General features: G+C 59.5%; 1 protein-coding gene across 4 annotated transcripts; it reads right to left on the bottom strand.

Annotated features, from left to right (window-relative positions):
• Positions 1-101: 101 nt before the first annotated feature.
• TBKBP1 (TBK1 binding protein 1) lies at positions 102-17,698 on the bottom strand. Of its 4 annotated transcripts, XM_032320783.1 has the most exons (11): positions 17,539-17,698; positions 16,000-16,132; positions 15,368-15,627; positions 14,870-14,992; positions 14,489-14,593; positions 13,293-13,473; positions 12,523-12,698; positions 12,264-12,325; positions 3,591-3,709; positions 2,646-3,373; positions 102-1,703 (listed from the first exon to the last, which is right to left on the bottom strand). In XM_032320783.1, the coding sequence occupies exons 3-11, from the start codon at positions 15,590-15,592 to the stop codon at positions 1,575-1,577; spliced, it is 1,848 nt and encodes a 615-aa protein (XP_032176674.1). In that variant the 5' UTR covers positions 15,593-15,627; positions 16,000-16,132; positions 17,539-17,698; the 3' UTR covers positions 102-1,574. The 4 variants fall into 4 exon arrangements, with proteins under 4 accessions (XP_032176674.1, XP_032176675.1, XP_032176677.1 ...); XM_032320784.1 differs by lacking the exon at positions 16,000-16,132; XM_032320786.1 differs by lacking the exon at positions 17,539-17,698 and having other exon boundaries at positions 14,489-14,587; positions 16,000-17,454.
• Between the last annotated feature and the right edge of the window lie 3,318 nt (positions 17,699-21,016).

The raw sequence follows: 21,016 nt of genomic DNA on the forward strand, positions 1-21,016 counted from the left end.
AGTGCAACCCTGCATGGTTGCGGTTCCTCGAGACAGCCTGCAAAACCTCCCGCTACCCAGGGTTTTCTCCCCGCCCCAGCCAGGGACAGCACAGACCAAGAGCAGATGGAACAGGTAAGTTTTATTTGGACTTTCAACTTGTTCAGAGAGCTCAGGGGCCCCCACCTCCCTCTCCAGGCCCCCTTCTCCATTTCCCCTCCCCACGGGAACCCTCAAGGTACAGTGCCATGTGTCTCTGGAGTCCTTGGTCCCTTCCTGCCTGACACACCTCTTCACTCCCCTGCACTGAGGGGGAGGAGAGGGGTGTGAGGAGGTGGGGGGGGGGGCGGCTGGAAGTGTTGGATCAGAATGGGACATGCACTGACAGGTAGCGCCCACTGCCACCAGCCCTGGGCTAAGACCTGGGAGAGGCTCGCAGCGGGGAGCGGTGGGGGGGAGTTGGATTCATCGTGGGGCAGCAGGCTCTTGCCTTAGGAAGCTCCCCACCTCAGCCCTAGGGACCCCCTGGCCTCCTGCTTACCCATCCTTCTGAGGGTACGACTCTGAGGTAGATTTCACAGAGGGAATGTGGGTCGCTGGGTAATGGGAAGGGGGTTAGCTCTTTTGAAGTTGATCTCCAACAGCACCCTGGGCCCAGCCGCAGCTTCTGGCCTGGGAGGCAGGGCTGATGACACCCACCCAGCTAACAGAGGCCGAGTCGCACACAGGCTCCAGGGCACCTGTGTGGTCAGGGACTCGAGTAGTATAAGGGTGGAGGGGAGCATCTGTCTTAACCATCTGTGTCTTGGTGCGAGGGGCTCTGGGGGGTTGCAGGGGCCTGGGAGGCTAGCACAGACACTCCCCTGGCCTGGGGGTCATGGTGCAGGGTGTCCCCCCTCACCCCTCCCCCTGCCCTCAGGGCAGCCTCTTTAGGCTGAATCCTCCCAGTCCTGCAGGGTCCTCCCTCTCCTCTCTCACCCCCAGGGGGGCAGAGGAGAACAAGACTGGCCGCAGGGAATGGCAAGAAATGAGATGCCTCCTTCCCCTAAGGCGGTGGGGGGGACCATGCCAAGAGCCCAGAGCTGGCTATGGGATGGAGGAACCAGTATCATTGTGCAAGGCAGGCTCTGGGACCCCACCAAGAGGTGCTCCCTGGACAGAGCACAGCCTGAGAAAGATGGACATCTGGGGAGAAGCTAGGGGAGCTCCCAGAGTCCTCTGATACCTTCCCCCTCCCCCAGGCCCAAGCACTAGACACTTCCTTGGATCCAACCCTGTCTTGAGAACAGAAGGGGAGAGGGAGAGGCTGGGCAGGGGATGCCCCTCCCCATCCCAGCCCAGATCCTCACCCCCAACCCCCTGGCAGAAACCAGGGAGCTGGGGAGAGCTTCGGCTGGCCTTCCGGAAAGAGCCAGGGCTGAGTGGTGCCTAGACCAGGGAAGACGGCACACACGTTGACTCGGTAGCTAGTGGAGGTATCTGGGGGTCGCAAGGGGCAGGGGCCCCCCACGAGATTCATGCAGCATTCAAAGTGAGTGAGTGTTTGGGGGTGATGAGAGAAGATGGAGAAACAGCCAGTGGGTGGGGGAGGCACCCTAGATCTTGCTGTTCTCCAGGTGGGAGTCAATGTGTTTGATGAGGGCATCATCCGGGTACCCAACAGGGAAACCTAGTTGGCAGAGGGGGCAGCTGCGGATATCAGAGCCCACGGTCTCCATGAGAAGCTGTGGAAAGAGAGGGGAGTCAGGTAAGGTCCCCAACCCTCTCTCATGGTCCCCACAGCCCAGCCTGCCCTTTCCTGAGACCCAGGGTAGAGAGGACTGTAACACGCAGAGAAGGCCTGTTTACTCCTTGTAAGCACCATCCCTCCTCCCCTGCCCTCCCTGCCCACCTTCCACCAGTTTAGCATCCACTGCCCCAACCCAGGGCATAGGACCCCAGGAGGCCTGTATGCTCAGCCTGCCAGGGTATATGCAGTAATGAGGCATAATGCAGAAGCCGAGACCCAGACATGCCCCCAGAGTGACTAAGACACGGTTCCCACATAATTCAAAGCAATGGATAATCCCAAACAATGTATAACCCAAAAATAATTTTCTTTCTGGCTTTGGAATATATTTTGGTCCTTCCAGGTGGCAAGGGTTGGCTCTGACATTCAGGAAACTCATTATTTCAGTGAAATGCTAGAGCCCTAAGACAGGCTGCCTTCTAGGACAACCGGTAAAGAGCAGGGGCTCTGAGGCCAGATGGAGGGCACTGGATGCGCAGGCCCAACCCTCGTGTGGGCGGAGACCTGCGGCGGTCATCACGGCCCCCACCACTAGTGTCGCAACAGAAGGCTTTAGGCTCCCTGCCTCCCTCTCGGGAACCCTCTAACGGAATTAGATAAGAAAACTGAGGATCAGAGAGGATAAGTAGCTTGTCCGAGGTCTCCCCGCGGCTAAGCGCTGAGCTCTGGAATCAATCCCAGGCTGTCACTCTCAAGCCAGGCCCTTAACCTCGGCAATGGACGCGCCCCAGCCAGCCGTCAGGGGCCGCCAGGATCCATGCAAGCCAAAGGCGGAGAGAGAGAAGTGAAGGGCGGGGGCAGTCCAGGGAGGCAGGGGGGCCGGTGCCCAGGGTGGGAGCCTACCACCACCCTCCCAGCCCGCGGGCGCCCCACTCACGTTGATGGACGGCCAAGACTGTGCGTGCTCCGCGTGGGCATAGGCAGCAGGCGACTCCGGGATGGGGAAGCCCGCGCAGAACGAGGCGCAGCGGATGGCGCCCGCCTCGGGGCTGGGCGGGCTGGTGGGCACGGCCCACTCCTCCTCCTCCGACGGCTGCTTCTCAAAGCGCAGCCGGAGGCCGTCGAAGGCGCGCCGCGGGCTGAGCGGCCGGCCGGGCCCGTAGAGCTCGCCGCCGTAGGCCCGCGGCTTGGGCAGCGTGGCCGCCTCCGCCTGCAGCCAGGGCGGGGAGGCGCCCGCGTAGCCCGCGCCCTCGGCCATCTCCGAGTAGCTGCGGCGGCCCTGGAAGCCGGCCTTCACGTGGTGGCTGGGCGGCTTGGCGTAGGCGCGCTCGGCCGCTGTCCTCTCGCCTGGCGGCGGGGGAGGTGGGGGCCTGGGCTGCGGGGCCGGGCAGGCGGGGGGCCCCGGGGAGCGGCGCTGCGGGCTGGGGGACTGGCACGGCGGCGGCGGAGGCACCGGCGAGCGGCGCTGCGGGACGGGCGACGGGCAGGAGGGCGAGGCCGGCGAGCGGCGCTGCTGGGGCGAGGGGCACGGGGGCCCGGGCGAGCGCCGCTGGGGGGCGGGGGACTGGCACGGGGGTCCAGGGGGAGCCGCCCGGGCGGGCGGGGACGGTGAGGGGCACTGGGGGGCCGGGGAGTGGCGCTGCGACAGCGGCGAGTGTCTTTGGCCTGGAAGAGAAGCAGGAGAAGGAGAAGGAAGGACGGGGTGGGTGAGAGAGGGCGTCAGAATCGGGGGGAGCCACGGCGGCCCCCCAGCTCTCCTCGGAACGCGGGGAGGCAAGACCCAGCGGGGAAAAGCAAGGCAACCGTGGCCCCAGGACGCAGGACGGGAGCCACAGCTGCCCTCCCGCCTCCCTGCGGACCCAGCTTCCAGGACCCATCTCACCGCCACTCCGGGCCTGCTCCTGCAGCAGCGTCCTCAGGATCCTCCCCTGCAGGGCACTCAACTCCCGGAGCCGGCCCAGCTCCTCTGTCAGCTCCGTGTAAGCCAAAGCCAAGTTCACCCTAAAGGACACCCCAGCCACCCCCCCCCCCAAGACAAGGCTTGACTCCAGCCTGCTCCTGACCCTGAGGTCAGAGGGCAGGGAGTGAGGAGGAGGTTAGCAGGTTTACGGTCACAGCTGTGGACAGAGAACTGCCCGTGCCCAGCCGCTGGCTCTCCCTTCCCTCCAGGGCCCTCGTACCCCAACTGCATAAATGCTCTTGGGCTTTAAGGTCTACCTCAAACACCACCTCTTCCAGGGAGCCTCCCTCTCTTCCCAGTGAGCCTTACCTGCGGCTAGGGCAGTGGCTCCCCGACTAGGGGCTTGGGCTGGGGAGCTCAGTGACGCCAAGGGGTCCCTAAATCCATGTGTTCACCAAGCACTGTCTACGGCCTGAGCACATCTGAGACAGGTGTGTGCGAATGTTTTTCTAAGCTGAGCAGAAGCTGCGGTGACAAATAAAACAGATTCATCAAAAAAACGGCCCTCAGTTGAAAGTAGCTCTGGTTACTGTGAGTTTTCTCTAAGAGTGATTAATAAAAGCATAAGTACAACCTGTGTGTTGGGGGCAGGGGTCCACGGGGAGGCCTCCCCCTTTGTAGGACTGGGGACCAGTGCTGTACAGTTTTGTAGGTGAGGACACGGCCTCCTGGCTTGCCAGAGGAGCCAACTGATAAACTGGAACCCGGGTCGGCCAAGTGCCATGTCCACTGCCCTACTTCCACCTCAGGGCTGCCCCTGAGCTTCCAGTCCCGCACCTCCTGGGATCTCCAGGGAGCCCTTTCCAGGGGGAGCTGTGGAAACAGCTGTCCTGCACCACACACCCCCAGAGGGCGCCACCCACGAGACACACTCAGCAGAAGTCGCCTTGCTCTGGAACTGCACGGGGAGTTCTTCAAAAGGGAGGATCGTGTTGCTGTATTTCTATTCCCAGCACCCTGTCCAGGCCTGGCCCCCAGGAGATGTTCCGGAAGTGAAGAATGAATTGCCTTTCTTCTTCCCTTTCTCCGTCCCACTTCCTCCTAGGCACCCACCTGCATGGAGCTGGAAGGGCTCTGAACTTAGCAAAGACTTCACCCACTTCCTTTTCTCTTCCTTTCTCTTTGGGTCACTTTGACCCAGCCCCGCGGAAGGTTCTCTCTCTCACACTGCCCCTCCCCTCTCCCAGCCTGGGCTGCACCCCTCCAGGGAGCCCTTCCTGACCTCACAGGCGGCTCTGCGGTTGCCTTGGGTCACTGCTTTCATCTCTGTTCGGGCTTGGACACAGCCTGGGAGGCAGGAGCCTGGGAGGCGGGGGTGGGGGGGGGTTTGGTTTCCTCAGATCTCCCCACCCCCTTCCCAAGTCCAGAAGGGACTGTGGAGCTTCCCGGAAGTTGGAGCTGAAGGGAGGTGGCAGAGAGAGGCTCAGCCACTTCAGGTCGATCTGCTCTCAGGGGAAGCCCTCTTGCTCTAGGATCTGTAAGGTGCTGGGCATGAATAAGGTTGGGGAGGGGTGTCTTCAGGCCCTGAGGCCCTGTGCCCATCCCAAGGTCATGGTCATGGCAGAGAGGATCCATGTAGAGGGGAGGGAGTGAAGACAGGAGTGAGGCCACTTGACTGTGAGGAACGGTGTAAGTGTGTGTGTGTGTGTGTACGCACATATGTGTGTGTGTCTGACCCTAGAGGAGAGAAGGGGAAGTCTTGAGGTTAGGGCTTCAGAGGGCAGGAAAAGCCGAGGTGCAAAGAGGGCAGATGATGACTGAGCTTCACTCTACGCTCACTGCTCACCGGCTGGTTCTCTCTCGCTAATCCTGGGGCTAGCTGGGTGATGGGGGAGCCAAATGCCCCTCCCATGACAAAATTATTTTTAACCCATCTGGGCCAAAGCCAAATTATTGCCAAGAGGCTGGATTCTGGGGGACAAGCCCACTTCCTAGGGAGAGAGAGTGCCCACTACCCATTTGAGGGTGCACAGGGATAGAGGGGAGCAGAGAGGAGGGAGTCCTTCGGGGAGCCCTGGCTGAGGTGCTGGAACCTCAATTCTACCCCGTCTCACACCTTATGTGATGTGTCCTGTGTTCCCCGACCTTCATCTCAGGGGTCTGTGGGAAGAAATGGCATCTCTCCCAACAGACCGGAAGGTCCAGCCTGGGTGTCCCATATTTAATTGAGGACTCCCCAGTGACAGCTCCCCTCTTCCCTCTGAGTGCAGGAGCGAGGTCTCCCCCATCAGACTGGGGGTTTTGGAGGCTCCCGCTGACCGGAGCAGGAGGGGGCTCTGAGCAGGGCACGGATGGAGCGTCCCCCTCTGACGGAGCAGGGAGCAGCTGCTAGTCTTGCTCCCCATCCGCCTTCACGGCTGGCCGTATCTCAGGTGACAGATACAGGTCGTCGCCTTCACACCCCGGCTTGGAGATCTCACCTGCCACACTCAGTTCCCAGGCCCCTATCTTTTCCCTACTTGCCTTCCTCTCCTTGTCAGGAGCTACCCGTTTCCACCGCCCTGCTCCTGGCACCCTCCTCACGGAAAAACAGATGGGCCAGCAGAAAACGGAAGAAGCCCCTAGTCCAGAACGCCCCAGCTCTGACCAGGTGCAGGGAAGGGGGGGAACTTGGGGAGGCCCATGAGTATGAATGTCCTACAGCCCCAGGCGGCCTCACAAAGACCTCTGAGACCCCGGGCGAGGTGCTGGGGCCTGATCTGATGTCCTACGGCCCTTTCAGGCCGCCCCTTACATCAAGCCTCTCTTCCCACCTCAAGATGCACAGGCCCCAGGCAGCCAAAGATGCTGACAACTGAATGACTCACATTAGAACACACTGCCAATTCAGTGGAAAAAAATCTCAACTTCACAACACAACCAAGGCTTGCACACGTGCACCTGAACACACGTTCCGTTTCCTGGCTTCCCTGCCCACACCTGAATGGTAGTTCCCACGACGCAACTGTCTGGGAAGCACGGGTCAGGTAAACGCAGCAGATGGCTGCTCTGGGCAACTTCTTTATGGCTTTAATTATGGGAGAAAGGGGCGCCTGGGGGGCTCAGTCATTAAGCGTCTGCCTCCGGCTCAGGTCGTGATCCCAGGGTCCTGGGATGGAGCCCCGCATCGGGATCCCTGCTCTGTGGGGAGCCTGCTTCTCCCTCTCCCGCTCCCTCTGCTGTGTTCCCTCTCTCTGTATGTCTCTCTGCGTCCAATAAGTAAATAAAATCTTTAAAAAAAAAAAAAAAGGTATGGGGGAAAGTTCTGTCTGCATCTCTCAGAACCTGGGATGGACCCCAGGTTGAAAAGAATGGATGAGGGGTTACCATGGGGCCGGGCATGATGCTAAAGAACGTTCCTGAATCCCCAGAGCAACCCCATCACATGGCTACTCCTCTCTCAGTGCTACAGATGACACAACCAAGGCTTACAGAGTCCTCAAGCCAAGGAGCAGGGCAGGTGCTGAAACGGAGCTCTGGTTCCCCAGACTCTAAGGTCCAGGCTGCTGACCACTAAGCTATATGCCACCTTCCAAGAGGAGCAGGAAAGCGGGGAGCCGGGGGGCTGGGAGGAGGGGCAGAAGGGAAAGAGGAGCAGGAGGAGGCTGGGGAGCTCCGCAGTAGCCGGAGCATCACCGACCCTGCCCTGGGAGGGGAGAGGAAGGTGCGAGGCACACGTGGAAGATGAGAGCTGTTAAGAAGCTGGCTCAAGGTCACAGAGCAGCAGTGGCACAGAGCAGGGACTCAAACCTGCTCTTGGCTCCTCAGCCCGCTGAGCTGGCACCTTCGGGGGAGCCAGAGTGCAAACGGCAGAGCTGGCAGGAAGGACTCCCTCCGCTGCAAATCTTTCCACCCTTCATTGACTTATCCTCCCATTCATTCTTTCCACGAATAAGTCCGGAGATCTCAAAATTCCATCTGGAAGCAATAATCTTCACTGCGACTGATAAAGCAACTGAGAGGAGGAAGGTCAGGGACCGAAGCCTCCTCCTCCTCCTCCGTAAAGGGGCTCTTTCTACCTCAAACCAGCTGGGAGGTACACGGACTCTGCTGCACCTTCCCCGGGGAAGCTCACTGGGGGCCCAACCTGGGCCGGGTCACAGGAACGGGTCACAGGGACAACCAGCGCTGCACTATGGCACTGGAACTAGGGATGGACATAAGGTCGGGATTAAGGATAGGGTCAGGGTCACATTAGGGCTGGGGTTGACAGCTCATTTTCCATCAGGATTGTGGACACAGTTGGGGTCAGGAGGAGGGGTAGGGTTAAAACCGGGGATGCGATCAGTATTAGGGTAGGATTGGGGTCAGGATCAGACAGCTGGTCAAATCAGCAGCTGACTCAGAATCAGGAGGAAAAACCAAAAGCCAGCATTCCCGGCCCTTCCATCTCTGCCCAGAGCTGCCCCCAGCTGCCCTTAGCCCCTCACCCTTGTGGGGGAATTGAGGGACCAAACTTTCCACCACCCACGGGCACACCCAGCATCAGTCTTCCCGCCCGGCCCTCGGGGAGGGAACCACAGGCACCGGGCCGTGGAGCGGACTTGAGGCTGCGGGCCGGGGGGAGGAGGAAGTCACTTTGCAACAACCCAGTGCTCTACCACTTCCTTTCAAGCGCCTTGAGCCCCTTCACTCTCCTCGACCAGCTATGACTTGCGGTCCACAGAGCCTGGCTCCTCATGGCAGCCCTGCCGGGCTCCCAGCACAGCTAGACATTGGCTGCATCTGGAAGGCCTCCTTGGAGACGGCCATGTTGAGCAGCTGATGCCAGGGCTGGGAACCAGTACTCCTGTGTGGGTGGGTAGCCACGCATGCCAGTGTGCCCAGGGCTGTCCTGGCTCCCCCGAGTGGCCCCCACAGAATGGTGAGGGTTTCTGAAGTGTTCACATATTGAGATTTTCACTTGCAACCCTGACCTGGTTACTGCAACAAATTATCCGATCATCCCTCACAGCAGAGCCGCCCACCTGAGGAAGAACCCAAACCAGACAACCACCAGAGAGACCATCGCCCCACCGGCTCAGGACCCGCTCGGTATTCACACTTAACTTGTCACTTAACTTCTCCAGTCACTAAACTTCTTTGCTCCACAGTAGAAAGGGGACAAGACCTTTGCCGTATCTTTGGTGAGAACGAGAGTCTGCAGGTAAACGGCCTCACACAGTGTGTGGCCTGGACGAAGGCCCAGGAGTGCCCAGGAGATGGGTCGAGAAAGAAAGAACCTCATGCTGATCCTTTCTTGGAGACACCATCCAGCTCACTGACCTTGGTTTAGGAATGATGGGAGGATGTGCAATTTCCCATCTAGGGAGACAGAGCTGCTCTCTGCCTTCCTGGCAAGGAAAGAGTCAGAGACAGATTCAAAGACCACCCCCCCCCCACCGGGTCCCTTAGACCACAATGAGGTGGGAGTGCTGGGCACCAACTTCAGAGCTGCTCCCCCCACTCGGGGACTCCCAAGGCTGCAAGTGCTCAGGGTTAATTCCTGTGAGCGCCCCTGCCATGGCTGGAGGAGATTTGAAAGAAAGGAAGTAGGGAGGGTGAGAAGCGTGAAGGGGGAGGCCCTGGGCCTGCTGGTTCTGGGGCATGAGGCTCAGTTCAGGGTACACGGGGGTCTCCGACTTCCGTCCTGACCCACCCCACACTGCCCTTGACCTCTGTGCAGAGTTTCCATCCTCTCTCTCCGAGTTCACACTTCTCCCCCACCACTAACCGCAGCCCACGCAGAGGCTTGTGGGCGGAGAGAGGGGTGTGGGGAGGGGGGCGGAAAAGGGCCAGGGCTGCAACACTGAGCCCCCCACGTTGGGAAAAAAGCAAGCCCTATGGTTCTCTTCCTCATCACTCATACTGAGCCCCCATTTTCTCACAGGGGGGCTCCCCTCTCTCACTGCACCCTCACTCCCTTCACTGAGACTGCCCACCCAAGCCCTCAGCCCCCTCAAGGAACCCCCCACTCCACAATTTCCCCTCCACCCTCAGCACTAGCCACACCCTCAGAAAGGCCACACTCTGAGCTGGGCTTCGAGGGGAGGGGTCTATGGGTTCCACAAACCGCCGCCGCCCCCCCCCAGTTGAGACACTCTGGGGTCCTGACCTCCCTGTGCTTCCTAAGAAGCAGGTGGGTCTCCACTCCCACCCTCCCTCATCATTGCCTCTGGCCCTTGACTGACCTCCAACAACTCTCCTCTGGGACAACCTGTCCCTGTGCCCTGGGCAGCAGCCACCACAAGTGCTGGGCTGACCAAACAGCAGGGCAACCTTGCCCAGAGGTCAGACCTGGAGGGTGGCAGAGAGGCCCAGTCTGGAAGGCGGCTTTCGGAGGAACACTGCTGCTGAGCACAGCTGGTGGGCTGGGGGCTCCGATGAGAAAGACTGGGAATCCTTGAGGCCAGGGCTGCCTCAAAGGCCTGTCTCCTCCACATGGGTAGACCCATTGGTGGGAGTGGGGGGCCACGTAGGGTTAGCAGAGGCAGTTATGGGGGGGGTCTATTTTAACAGTCAGGACTCCCATAATAAAACTGGCTGGCCTGGAGGTGTCCGAACAGAGACAGGTAAGCGCCTTTCAGGAACACACGAGACCTCCATGGGGGTATATCAGCCTCGCATTCCTCTCCTGGGAGACCCCACAGGCAAAATTCCCACTAGCCTGGAGGGTCTGGACCAAGTGGAAGGAAGGGGAAGGGCTGGCGGTGGGGGGGGGGGGGTGAGCTGAGAGCAGGTGACTGAGGCCTCAGGTGGGAGGGCTGGGGAGGGAGCCCTCGGGAAGCAATTACCAAAAGGAGCTGAGTTTATAAGAAAATAAAACTGCTGGGGGAGTGAGGACTTCCTCTGAGAATTAACTCTTGCCAAGCTGGGGCTGTCCAGAGACGCTCCATTTGAAAAAAAGCGTGAGGCTGGGCGAGACAGAGCCCCGCTGGCTCCGGGGTGAGAGATCCAGGAGGCGCCGAAGCTGAGTCCCAACCTTCTAGGACAGAGGGGAGGAACCGGAGGTCACCCCAGGTAAGAGCGGTCCGGCCAGCCTCTGGGCAAAGCATAGCTTCCTCTGGCCAAAGGGACTAGGGTGGCAGGTGCCCCGGGTGGGAAGGGAAGGGGAGGGGCTGTCCTGCCCACGGGGGCAGCATGGACCCTCGCCCTCCACAAGCCCCTTCTGGGAGTTCTCCTTTCCTGGCTCACTCACAGCCTTGGCCCCTTGCGACCCGCCAGTCCTTCTCCGGCCTCCCATCCTTACTGCCTTCCTCCCACACCTCTCGGTAACGACTGACCTCTGAGCCCAGGACGGAAACCTGGGGCTGCAGAGCCGAAGCCAGTAAAGCAAAGCACTCGGCATCCCTGGAAGGATTGACAGCCTGGCTGTTCAGATTCTGGCCCTGCCAAAAAGTCGTCTCCCTGGATGCACCCAGTTGGAGGGAGCCGTCACTGCTGGGCTGCTAAGAGAGGCTGGGACTCAGTGAGCCATAGAGGCCCCTACGCTGTAATGCCTGAGGCAAGCTAGGCTTCTAGAAAGTGTGTGTGTGCTCTGGATGGTATGCATGGGTTCGCATGTGCCCAGACCCACAAGCTAGGGCGCAACCAACACCCCCCCACCAGAAGCCAAGCTGAGGGATCCCACCCACCAGTCCCACAAACTGGGTTCTCACCCCCCAGATATCACAGCTCCACCCAGGCCCTCACCCCAGGGTGCAGAGGGAAGTGAGAGGTATCCCCAACTGGCCAGAAGCCTGGAGGAAGGTGAGAAGGAAGCCCACTGGAAGGAGGACCCCTAGGGTCCCATCGCTGGGTAGACAGCGTGATGGAGAGGGAGTCTCTGCCCCTCTCCGGGCCTCGGTCTTCCCTCCCATGAAAGTAGGGAGTCTGTGCCACACGACTGGTTTCAGGGGAGAAGACTTAGGCGGAAGGAGGTTTGCGCTTTGTTTCTCAGAAAGCGGGAGAGGGTGAGTTCAGGGTGCGGATGTGAAAAGCGTCAGGCTCGCCGCTGTCAGGCTGCCGCTCGCCCTCTCCCTTGCTGCCCAACGCTGCCCCAGAGGCCCCCAGCACTAGACTCCCCACTGACAGAGCTCCTTCCCTACTTCCTGCGGCCCTTCCTTCCCAGCGCAAGTCCCAAGGGACACCCCAACAGAACAGGTTCTAATTCCCCTCCCTGCTGCCCCAGAACTCCAGGATGCCCCTCTTCTTCTCAGCCTCAGCTTTCTCCTGAGACAGGAAACAAGGCACCACAAATCCTGGAAGAGACCACCTCCCTCCTCCTCACCAGGGAGGGGACAGCTAACCCAACTAGCTGGCCCTCTTACTGGGACAGAAAATGGGGCCCCAGAGAGGCCCAGGAACTCACCAGGGGACACAGAACAGAGCAGCAAAGCTGCTGAGATGTCTCAACCCGACACCACAAGGAGGTATGAGCTCGGGTGCCAGAAGCAAAAAGGACATCCTAGAAGGCCACCTCCTTTCTGTGAAGCATGTGGAGCCACTTGAGCACACCAAACCCCGCAACCCTGATGCTGGAAGAGAGGTCCTCCGAGCAACACAGAGCAGGAGAAGTGAACCAAAGGGGGGGGACCCAGGAAATGCCACCCCTAGGGCACAGAGGCAAAGAAGGAGAGGATTTCGGATGTGACTTACTGATCATCCCCGACTCTTTTCACCCATGCCATGTCCCTCTCTGACTGGTTGGAGGCGAGATCCTAGGGAGGAAGACTGAGGTCAGATGCCAACGGTCACCTTGCCCAGACCCCCCACCCCCCACACACCCCTTAACACTCCCAGGGCCAGTCTATACCTAGGAAGGAAGTCCTGGGCCTCTAAAGGCTCCTTCCAGCAGCCCCCAGGCCTCCGTGGAGCTCTGGGCAGGGTTCTGGCCTCCAGTGTCCCTGCCCCTTACCTGGGCCCGGCTCTCCTGTAGCTGCTTCAGCTCCCCCTGCAGCCGCTCACACTCAGCCTGGAGCTGCTCCTCCCGAAGCTGAGCCCCCCGGGCCTCGCCCTGGGCAGCCTCCAGAGCCTCTTCCAACCTCCGCCGCTCCAGCTCACTCACACTGGCTGTGGGGCCCGGCCAGCCTGCTGGCAGGACAGAGGATAATGTCAGGCTGGGTCCGGCTGCCAGGCACCCTCCACTGACTGACTCCCAGACCAGCAGAGACTGAAACAGGTGAGCCCCGCAGCATGAGAGATCCTAAAGGGCCGGCCACAGGCCGAGTGTCCCGAGAAGCCGCTACTGAGGGCTGTGAGGAAGGACGGTCTGAGCTGCTGCTTCTAATCTTCTTGGAAGCCAGGGACAAAGTAAGATGGCCTCATGAAGGACTTCCCTGGCCACATTCAAATCTCCCAGAGTCCTTTGGCCTCTGCTCCTCACCACCTGGGACAGGCCTTGGGGGTTGGGGGGACCTGAGTGGAGGTGCCCTCTGCTGACATATATGGGAACTGCATGCAGCGGCCACCTGGGGCAAACAGGCAGTAAGGGGGGAGTGTCGGTGGGAGAAACTGGGTAAGGGAACAGGTGGTAAAGAGGGATAGGGTAACTATGGGAGAAATTTAAGACATTATAATGGGGTGTTGACCCCCAATCCCAGAAGGGAGAGCTGTCCGGTGATGCTGAAACGGGGGTTAGGCTTGGGGACTTCGGGGTAGAGACATCGGGGGTCGCGGAGATCTCACCGTGACTCAAACCAGATCCCCCTCGCAGGGCCAAGTAGTGCAGGTCCAGATCGGCACATGGTGGGGCAGGGGTGGGCGGGGGGCTGGGGCTGGAGAAGGCGGCATCCCGGAGGCCTTGCTGCTGCCGCAGCTGCTGTTCCAGGCCGCAGATCTGCCGCAAGTGGGTCTCTACCAGGGCCCGCTGCCAGGAGACACAAAGGGAAGGGTCTGCCCAGCACCAGGGAACCCTTGAGGGCTCCCCAGACCCAGGACTCCCACATGTCTGGGACGCCACCTCCCCACAATGAGCTGAGGCCCCAAGTCCCACATCCCAGCTGCAATCTCAGTGGCTGTGAGTGTGCGGTCCCGTCTCTCAGTAACTGCAATGCAGGTGTTTCTGGCTGTTGCCCTGTGCAAGGTCAGGGTTAAGGCCTCTTCCCTGCCCTAAACACATGGGACACTTATACAGACCACACCGTCTCATCGGTCCAGACACAGCCACCCCCTCAGAAGCGTCACAACTTCTCTTTGCCTATAGGATAACCACTCTGGGCTTCACCCATCTCATCTCCAACACAGGGACAGCCACGCTTACCTTGTACACTTGTTCAAAGGATTAAAATCAGTAAATATATCTAAAGAGACCACAGCAGTGCCTGGCACACAATAAGGGCCATGTAAGTGTTTACAGTGATGAAGGCAAAGCATTTTTACACAAATGCCCCACAACAACACAGCACTGCGGTTCTTGTGAGCCCTTTCCAGAGGAGGGCCAAGGCTAAGTGACGTGACCCAGGGAAGAGCTGGCAGAAACCACGTCTCCTGACTCTGACGCCAGCCCCCTTACTCCCGCAAGGCCATGCCCCTGAATCACACACATGCCGGACTCATCCCAGCAGCCACGAGGACCTGATCCCCTCTGCCCTTGCCCACGCCACCTTCCAGGCACAGGTCCACAGGCACAGAGTTGACCCAGCCGAGACCCAAACACACGAATGGAGACACAGCGTTGGCGGGGACACTGCATGGCCAGGGGTGTGCCAGGAATCACTCACAACTGGTACGACACACTCAGCTACACTCTAAAGGGCGACAGCCACTCAAAGACACACAGGAACCCACTGGGTTCCACACTACAGACACACACACGTGGGATCACACGCCATCAAGCCACAAGGGTCACATGCTCAAGCACCCCCGGGCTCCCTGGGCCTCACCATCTCCCCCAGCTCTGTCTCCAGGTCGCTCTTCTCCACGCAAAGTTTCTCATAAGCCTGGATCATCTCCCCAAGCTGTTCTTCCTGCTCCTTATTCTTCTGCAACTAGATGGGGCCCGGAGGGAGTGGAGGGTACGCCACAGTCAGGCCCACCCTTGATGTGGGGGCCAAGCAGCTCCCCGTGCCTCCCCCCTCACATCCAGCACCCAGTGGAGGGGTGGGGGAGGCTGCAGCCCATTCCAGGGAGGACCGCATCCATCTCTGATCACGGAGACAGAGGCGGGGGGTGGGGGGTGGGGTGGGACAGGAGGTGTTGGAATTCTGCTAGAGCAAGGAGCTCAGGGAGCCCAGCCTGGGCTGGGAGGCCAGCAAGGGGCTCACCTCATGCTGGAACTGATTGAGCCTCTGCTGCAGGCTGACCTTCTCCATCTCCAGCAGGGACCCATCCTTGATTTCATACAGAGAGAAGCCGTGCTCCTCTCCAAAGTCATTGATCAGCGGGTACTGTGGGCAGGCAGGCGTTCAGGAGAGCTGGTGCCCAACTCCCTGCCCAGGCTTCAGCCTCTCTTAGGCCCCCCACAACCTGCCTCAAAGTCCTGGTCCCTCCCTCCCCCTGCTCAACTGCGACCCACACCACCTGGAGGCATCTCTCACCAACCAGATCTTGTTTAGCTCCAAGGTCCCATCACTTTGGCCCTCCAGATCCCTTCCTGACCCTTCCATCCAGAGCACCCACATCCCTCACAAGAGACCCTCAAGTTCCCAAGAGCGTGGATCTGGATCCTTCTTTGGGATTCCTGGGATCCCCAGTTCCTGCCCCTCAGCAACCCCCACCCCAACACACACAGAGCCAGACCCCTATCTTTTCCAAGTTCTGACCTTGATCTCGTAGACTTTGAGACGGCGGCGGAGGGTGGCATTCTCCCTCTCCAGGCCTCCCAGTCGCTCTTTGATGTCCCCATAGGCTGTGATGAGGGCAAAGTGGGAGGCGGAGCACATGTCCCCACCCAGCGAGGGGTCTCCTGGGGCATCCAGCCACACCTCACTGGGCCCCAGTGCCTCTTGGGTCAGGATGCTGATGTCATCTTCAAACATGGACTCCATGGCAAGGGCCTGGGCCTGGGCCCCCACTGGGCCTCCTGGGAGAGCAGGAGCAACAGTGGAGAGGACAGCCTGGAGGCTGTCCCTGATACCCCTCGACCTGGCCTGAGGAACACTGTTGCCAGCCAAGAGGCAGCTTGGAAGCTGCACCCACCCCTGGTTCCCCCCAAGGGCTGTCTTCTCTTCTCTGCTGCCTTTGGCTGAAGGGGCTGGAACCAGCTGAAAACTTGAGTGGGGACAGGGACGAAGTAGGGACAAGTAAGTCAGGCCAGCAGCAGGGAAGAATTCCTTTCAGAACCCAGGGAGACCTGTGGACAGGAAAGGGCTGCCTTCCCAAGTTAGGACCCAGTCAGGCCTGCCTTGACACTCCTCAGCCCCTCTCCAGCCCCCCGCCCCGCTTCCCCAAGTACCTCTCTGCCAAGCTGCTCATCCCAGGCCTCTGGCACCCCAGCTCCTCCCTAAGGCCCAGTGCTCTGGGAGAGTCAGCCCCTCGCTGTCAGGACGTCCTCTGCGGGGGCCCCCGCCCAACTTCCCAGCTTCTTCCTGCAGGATCCCGGAGTTCAGGAAAAGGAAGTGCCTCCCCCACTCACACCAGGGCTGTGGCAACCCTCCAGGACCTCCTCGCCCCTGACCTGGGACCCACAGGAAGTCCTCCCAGAGTGTCAGAGGGAACACACAGCCGGGAGGGGCGGCCCTGGGAAGGGAGGGCCAGAGAATTCCCTAGCCCGCCCATGTGCAGGCACACAGGGAAATGGGGAGCCCTGGGAGGGGGCAGGAATGACTCAGGGCTCCCAGAGAGTAGGCGAGGGGGTGCGTGTGTACTTCTCCTGGCCCTGTTTATGAATGTGTGTCTGTGGTTGGCATGTGTGGGGGGGAGTGTGTGTGTCTGTGAATGAGTGTAGGTGTGTCACAGTCAATGAGTGCCTTTGCAGGGCTGCGGCTGGGGGTCAGGGATGGAGCTGGGAAGTGGCCCAGAGGCCGTGTGTGTTTGTGTGTGCGCGTGTGTGCACGCGTGCGTGAGCGTGTGTGAAGGGTGGGCACGTTCGGGGCCGTGTGTCACGTGAGGCACTATGGGAATGTCCGAGGTGTGTGTGTGTGCGCGCGCGCGCCGGATCGTGTGTGCGCGTAGAAGAGGGGGATCGGCGTGCGGTGTGAGTTGAGACAGTGGGGTCCTCGACCTCCCAAAGCCGGGCGGCAGGAGCCTAGAGTGGAGAGGGTTCAGGCCCGGGGCCCAACACCCTCCCGCCCCAAGGCCCCATTAAGTGCCAGGGAAAGGCGTGTGACCGGGTCTGAGTAGGGAGTGTGTGCGCGTGTTTGTAGGGCTGGCCCCACCTTTAACCCCTTCCTCTCCAGGCGCATCCCCTCCCCCCCAACTCCGACCGCCAGCGCTCACCACACGCCCCCCGGGCCCCCCAGCCCGCCACCTCGGGCCCAGCCCCGCCTGCAGGGGCTCTGTCCCCTGGGCCGCCCCGACAGACGCTCCTTTCCTCCGCATCCCCCGCCGGCCCAGCGGCCCCGGGTGAGAGCCGCGGAGGGCGGATGGGGAGGCGGGGGTGCCTCCTCGGCCCCGGGCCCCTACTGCGGCCCCTTTAAGAGCCGCCCTTTAAACCCCTTCAGTTCGGCGGACAGAAATTGTCGCCCCTCCCCTCTCGGGGGCCGAGACCACGCAGCCCCCTCCCCCACCGCTGGCCGAGCCCCGGGCCCCCAGTCGCCAGTCACCGGGCCGGGGAAGGGGGCTCCCGAGGCGGTGCGGCCTGAGGAGCGGCGGCGGAGGGGGAAAGGGAGTGGTGAACGCGGGCGGCCGGCGCCGGACCCTTCCCCTCCCTGGCCCGCCAGGGCCAACTGCCGGCCCACCTCCCGCCCCTCTCCCCCGGCCCACCCTGCGACCCCGGGGAGCGGCCCCCGGGCGCCGCTCCCCTCCCCCCGCCCCAGCCCCGCCGGGGACTCACAGCTGCTGCCGGTTCCTGCTTGTAATCGCAGCTTACCCCCTCCGCCTGCTCCCTCCCCAGACGGGCACCGGTGCCCCCACCCCCCTGGCACCGCGCTCCGCTCTCGCCCTGTCGCCGCCGCCGGGTCTCTCCCCACCCCCCATCCCTTCCCCCAGCCCCCCTCCCTCCCGCCCGCCCCGCTCCTCCTCCGCCGCCGCCGCCGCCTCCTCCTCCTCCCCGGCTGCTCCGGGTTTCTCCAGCTGGGAAGGCGCCCGGGACCCCGCCGCTGCCACCACCACGTGGCGAGGGGCGGCCAGCCCCCGCGGTGCGGCGCGGCCTGGCAGCGCGCCCGGCGCCCCCCGGCTCCCCGCCGCGCCCGGCCCGCGCTCCGCGCCCCCTCCCCGACGCGTCCCTAACGCAGTGTGGCGTGGCGTGGCGTGTGTCGGGGGCGCCTGCGGCCGCGCAAGGGCTCGGGGGCGCTTTGGGCTTTGCTTGCGGGCTGTATGTTTCAGGGGAAAGAGAAGCTGTGTATTTGGATTTGGGTTTTGGTTTTGGTCTTTGCCCTCTTGTGAAGGAAAATATTAGACTTACTCTTCATTGCTCTAGGGGGTGGGAGCCTTGCTCTGATAAAAGACACTGACCATGGGATCTAGGCGGAGAGATTAGAGTTAAACTGGTTAACTTCTTTGGAAGTGAAAGTGAACTAAGGAGGTCAGAGTTTCATTTAGAAGGTAAACCACTTTGAGCCCCCCCAACACAATCCCCTCACCCCCCCAGGCCAATGACACGAAGAAACAGCATGTCTTGGCCTTCCACAAAGATTATTTGAGCACCTGCCAAACTACTGGGCAAGAGACACAAGTTGTTTTTGTTTATGTTTTTGTTTTGCTATTTTTCCCACTGTGTGACCTTGGACAAGTTACTTAACCTCTCTGAGTAAAGTTGGAGATCATTCCCAACCCAGGCAACCATGGGAGGAAGAATGGGGAATCAGAACTAAAGGCGCTCTGAATTCTCAGGAGGTGTTAATGAGTCATTTCGATGATGATTCCTTGATGGATTAAAACGTGGGCGGAGGCATGGTCAGCCTGGCGGCGGGGGGGAAACTCTGAAGGGCTCTGGCTGACTCCAGACAGGCCAACCCTGAAAGCAGGGTGGAGGCTTTTGGTAGGCTCAGCATTTAGCCTCCCATCTGGAGGAAGGTTCAGGCTGCTGGGAACCAGAGCCTACTCTTCTGGCCCTTGGAGGGAGGAGGGATGAATCTGGAAAGGGGAGAAGAGGAAAGAAAATGCTTCTTCCTCGTGAGCTTTGAGAAGCGGCAGGAGCTGCTTGGATCTTGCCCCACTGTAGGGAGAAAATTGGATTTAGGGGTGAGCTTGTCCTCCTGGGAGAGCCAGCAGGGGCTGTGGACTCTTTCTCTGCAAAGAGGGGGATTCTTAACTGGCTTCCTTCCTCCTGCTCCTGCTGGGTTCCTTTTTATAGTCTAGAACAGGAAGGCAGGTCAGCCACTTGCTCTCTGAGGCACAAGCTTTCTCAGAGCCAAATGGGACAATCCACCTGTCCTCTAGATAGGAAGGCTCCTGGGCTGGAACATGCATCACCGCCCTAATCCCAAGGGGCAGGCAGGTGTTACCTTCCTTGGTGCTGCACAAGGTTCTCTTCTGAAACAGAAGACCAGGCAAAAGATCAGAGGCTAGGCTAGAAGGTGCGGGGCTGGCCACCACTGGACCTGAGAACCCCACAAGCCCTCCCTCACCGGAAAGGGTAAGGGCTCCAGGTAGCTATCTGAGCACTTACTCCACAGAGGAAGCCGTTCACCCTTGCTGCTGTTGGGCTGCTCAGGGTATGGGCCTAAATCACAGCTAAATGGTTTATTCTGGGTTCTAGGTAGTTGGTGGCCAAAGCCCCACAAGGATTACACTGGGGTTTTATGATCCTAAAATGCCATACACACCCCTCCCCCCCAGTCTGGACCTGATCTCATTGCATTCTCCCTGTTTCTGACTCTTGCTGCTCCAAACAGTTCTGAGAGCAGGGACTGTCTTCTATGCATCTTCATCTCCCCAGTGCCCTGATGGTACCTGCTCATTATTCATTAATTCAGCAATGACTTAAAAAAAAAATATATATATATATATATATATTACGTTCTGCTGCTCATTTTTTTTTTTCTTGAGATTTTATTTTTAAGGACTCTCCACACCCAACAGGGGGCTCACACTCATGACCCCGGGATCAAGTCCCACTCTCCACTGACTGAACCAGCCAGGCGCGCCAAGAGTCTGGTTTTTATGGTTTGCCTCTTGGCCCCCCCCCCCCCTTTTTTTGTTTTTTGTTTGTTCGTTTGTTTTGTTTCTTAAATTCCAATATCAGTGAAATGCCTGGGTATTTGTATTTCCCTGACTGGCTTTTATTTTACTTAGCATTATACTCTTTAAGTCCATCCATGTTGTTGCAAATGGCAGAATTTCATTCCTCTTTAATGGCTGAATAATGTGTGTGTGTGTGTGTGTGTGTGTGTGTGTGTGTGTGTGTGTGTGTGTCTTTATCCATTCATCCATGGATGGATGCTTGGGCTGTCAAGCTGAATCTTTAAGGGTAAGAAGGAGTGCTGTCAGCTGAATGAATGAATGAATGAATGAATGAATGAAGCAGTGTGACTTTGGATTAGTTAACCAACCCCCAGTCCTCCTTCATCCGAGAAAGCTAGAAATTGGTTTGAAAGCCTTCTAAGCACCCACGAAATTATCAGGGCTCATCATAACCAAGACAGGAATAGGTAAAAACCTTTGGTGGAAGGGGAGGTGAGAGCAAAGAAGGGGGAGTGGTGGGCAGCTGGCCAGGCCCCGAGTGGTGAATTATTTCTAACTGGCATCCACAGGCCCAGTAGAAGAGGACTGCAAAAGCAGGACTGAGCTACCCTTGCTTATTTCCTCCTTGGAAACTCAGGGAGAGCCTGTCTCCTGCTCTCAGGACTCTCGCTCTGGAGAAAAACTTTGTCGTTCCTGTCCTGGCCTTGCCTAAGAAGAATAGGAGGTGGGGGGTGCCTGGGTGGTTCAGTGGGTTAAAGCCTCTACCTTCGGCTCAGGTCGTGATCCCAGGGTCCTGGGATAGAGCCTGGGATCGAGCCTGCTCAGCAAAGAGCCTGCTTCCTCCTCTCTCTCTGCCTGCCTCTCTGCCTGCTTGTGATCTCTGTCTCTCAAATAAATAAAATCTTAAAAAAAAAAAAGAATAGGAGTTGGTATTAGTAGCTGGCAAGGAGACTGAATCAAAGTAAAACCCTAATGACTTAAATAGAAGCAGGCGGGCAGGAAAATTGACTAGACACATGTGATAATGCAGGATCCGGGTGCCACTTTAGCCCTCCAGTTCTGAGCCCTAGAAAATTAGGGTTTGCTGTGGAACTGTCCTGGGTCTCCACCTGCACCTGCTGGTCTTTCTGTCACATCAGAGGTCTGGGCGGTGATGGAAAGACTCACCCCTTCAACCAATTCCCAAG

Source organism: Mustela erminea, chromosome 18, assembly GCF_009829155.1.
Source record: "Mustela erminea isolate mMusErm1 chromosome 18, mMusErm1.Pri, whole genome shotgun sequence".
Classification (NCBI taxonomy): Eukaryota; Metazoa; Chordata; class Mammalia; order Carnivora; family Mustelidae; genus Mustela; species Mustela erminea.

Bases quoted from the DNA above. Each gene is read 5' to 3' on its own strand.
- TBKBP1 (XM_032320784.1), bottom strand. From the start codon at position 15,592: ATGGAGTCCATGTTTGAAGATGACATCAGCATCCTGACCCAAGAGGCA. The intron at 12,699-13,292 runs GTGAGATCTCCG...CTGTCCTGCCAG, and splicing joins GGGATCTGGTTTGAGTCACG to CAGGCTGGCCGGGCCCCACA. The intron at 1,704-2,645 runs GTGAGTGGGGCG...CTCTTTCCACAG, and splicing joins AGTCTTGGCCGTCCATCAAC to CTTCTCATGGAGACCGTGGG.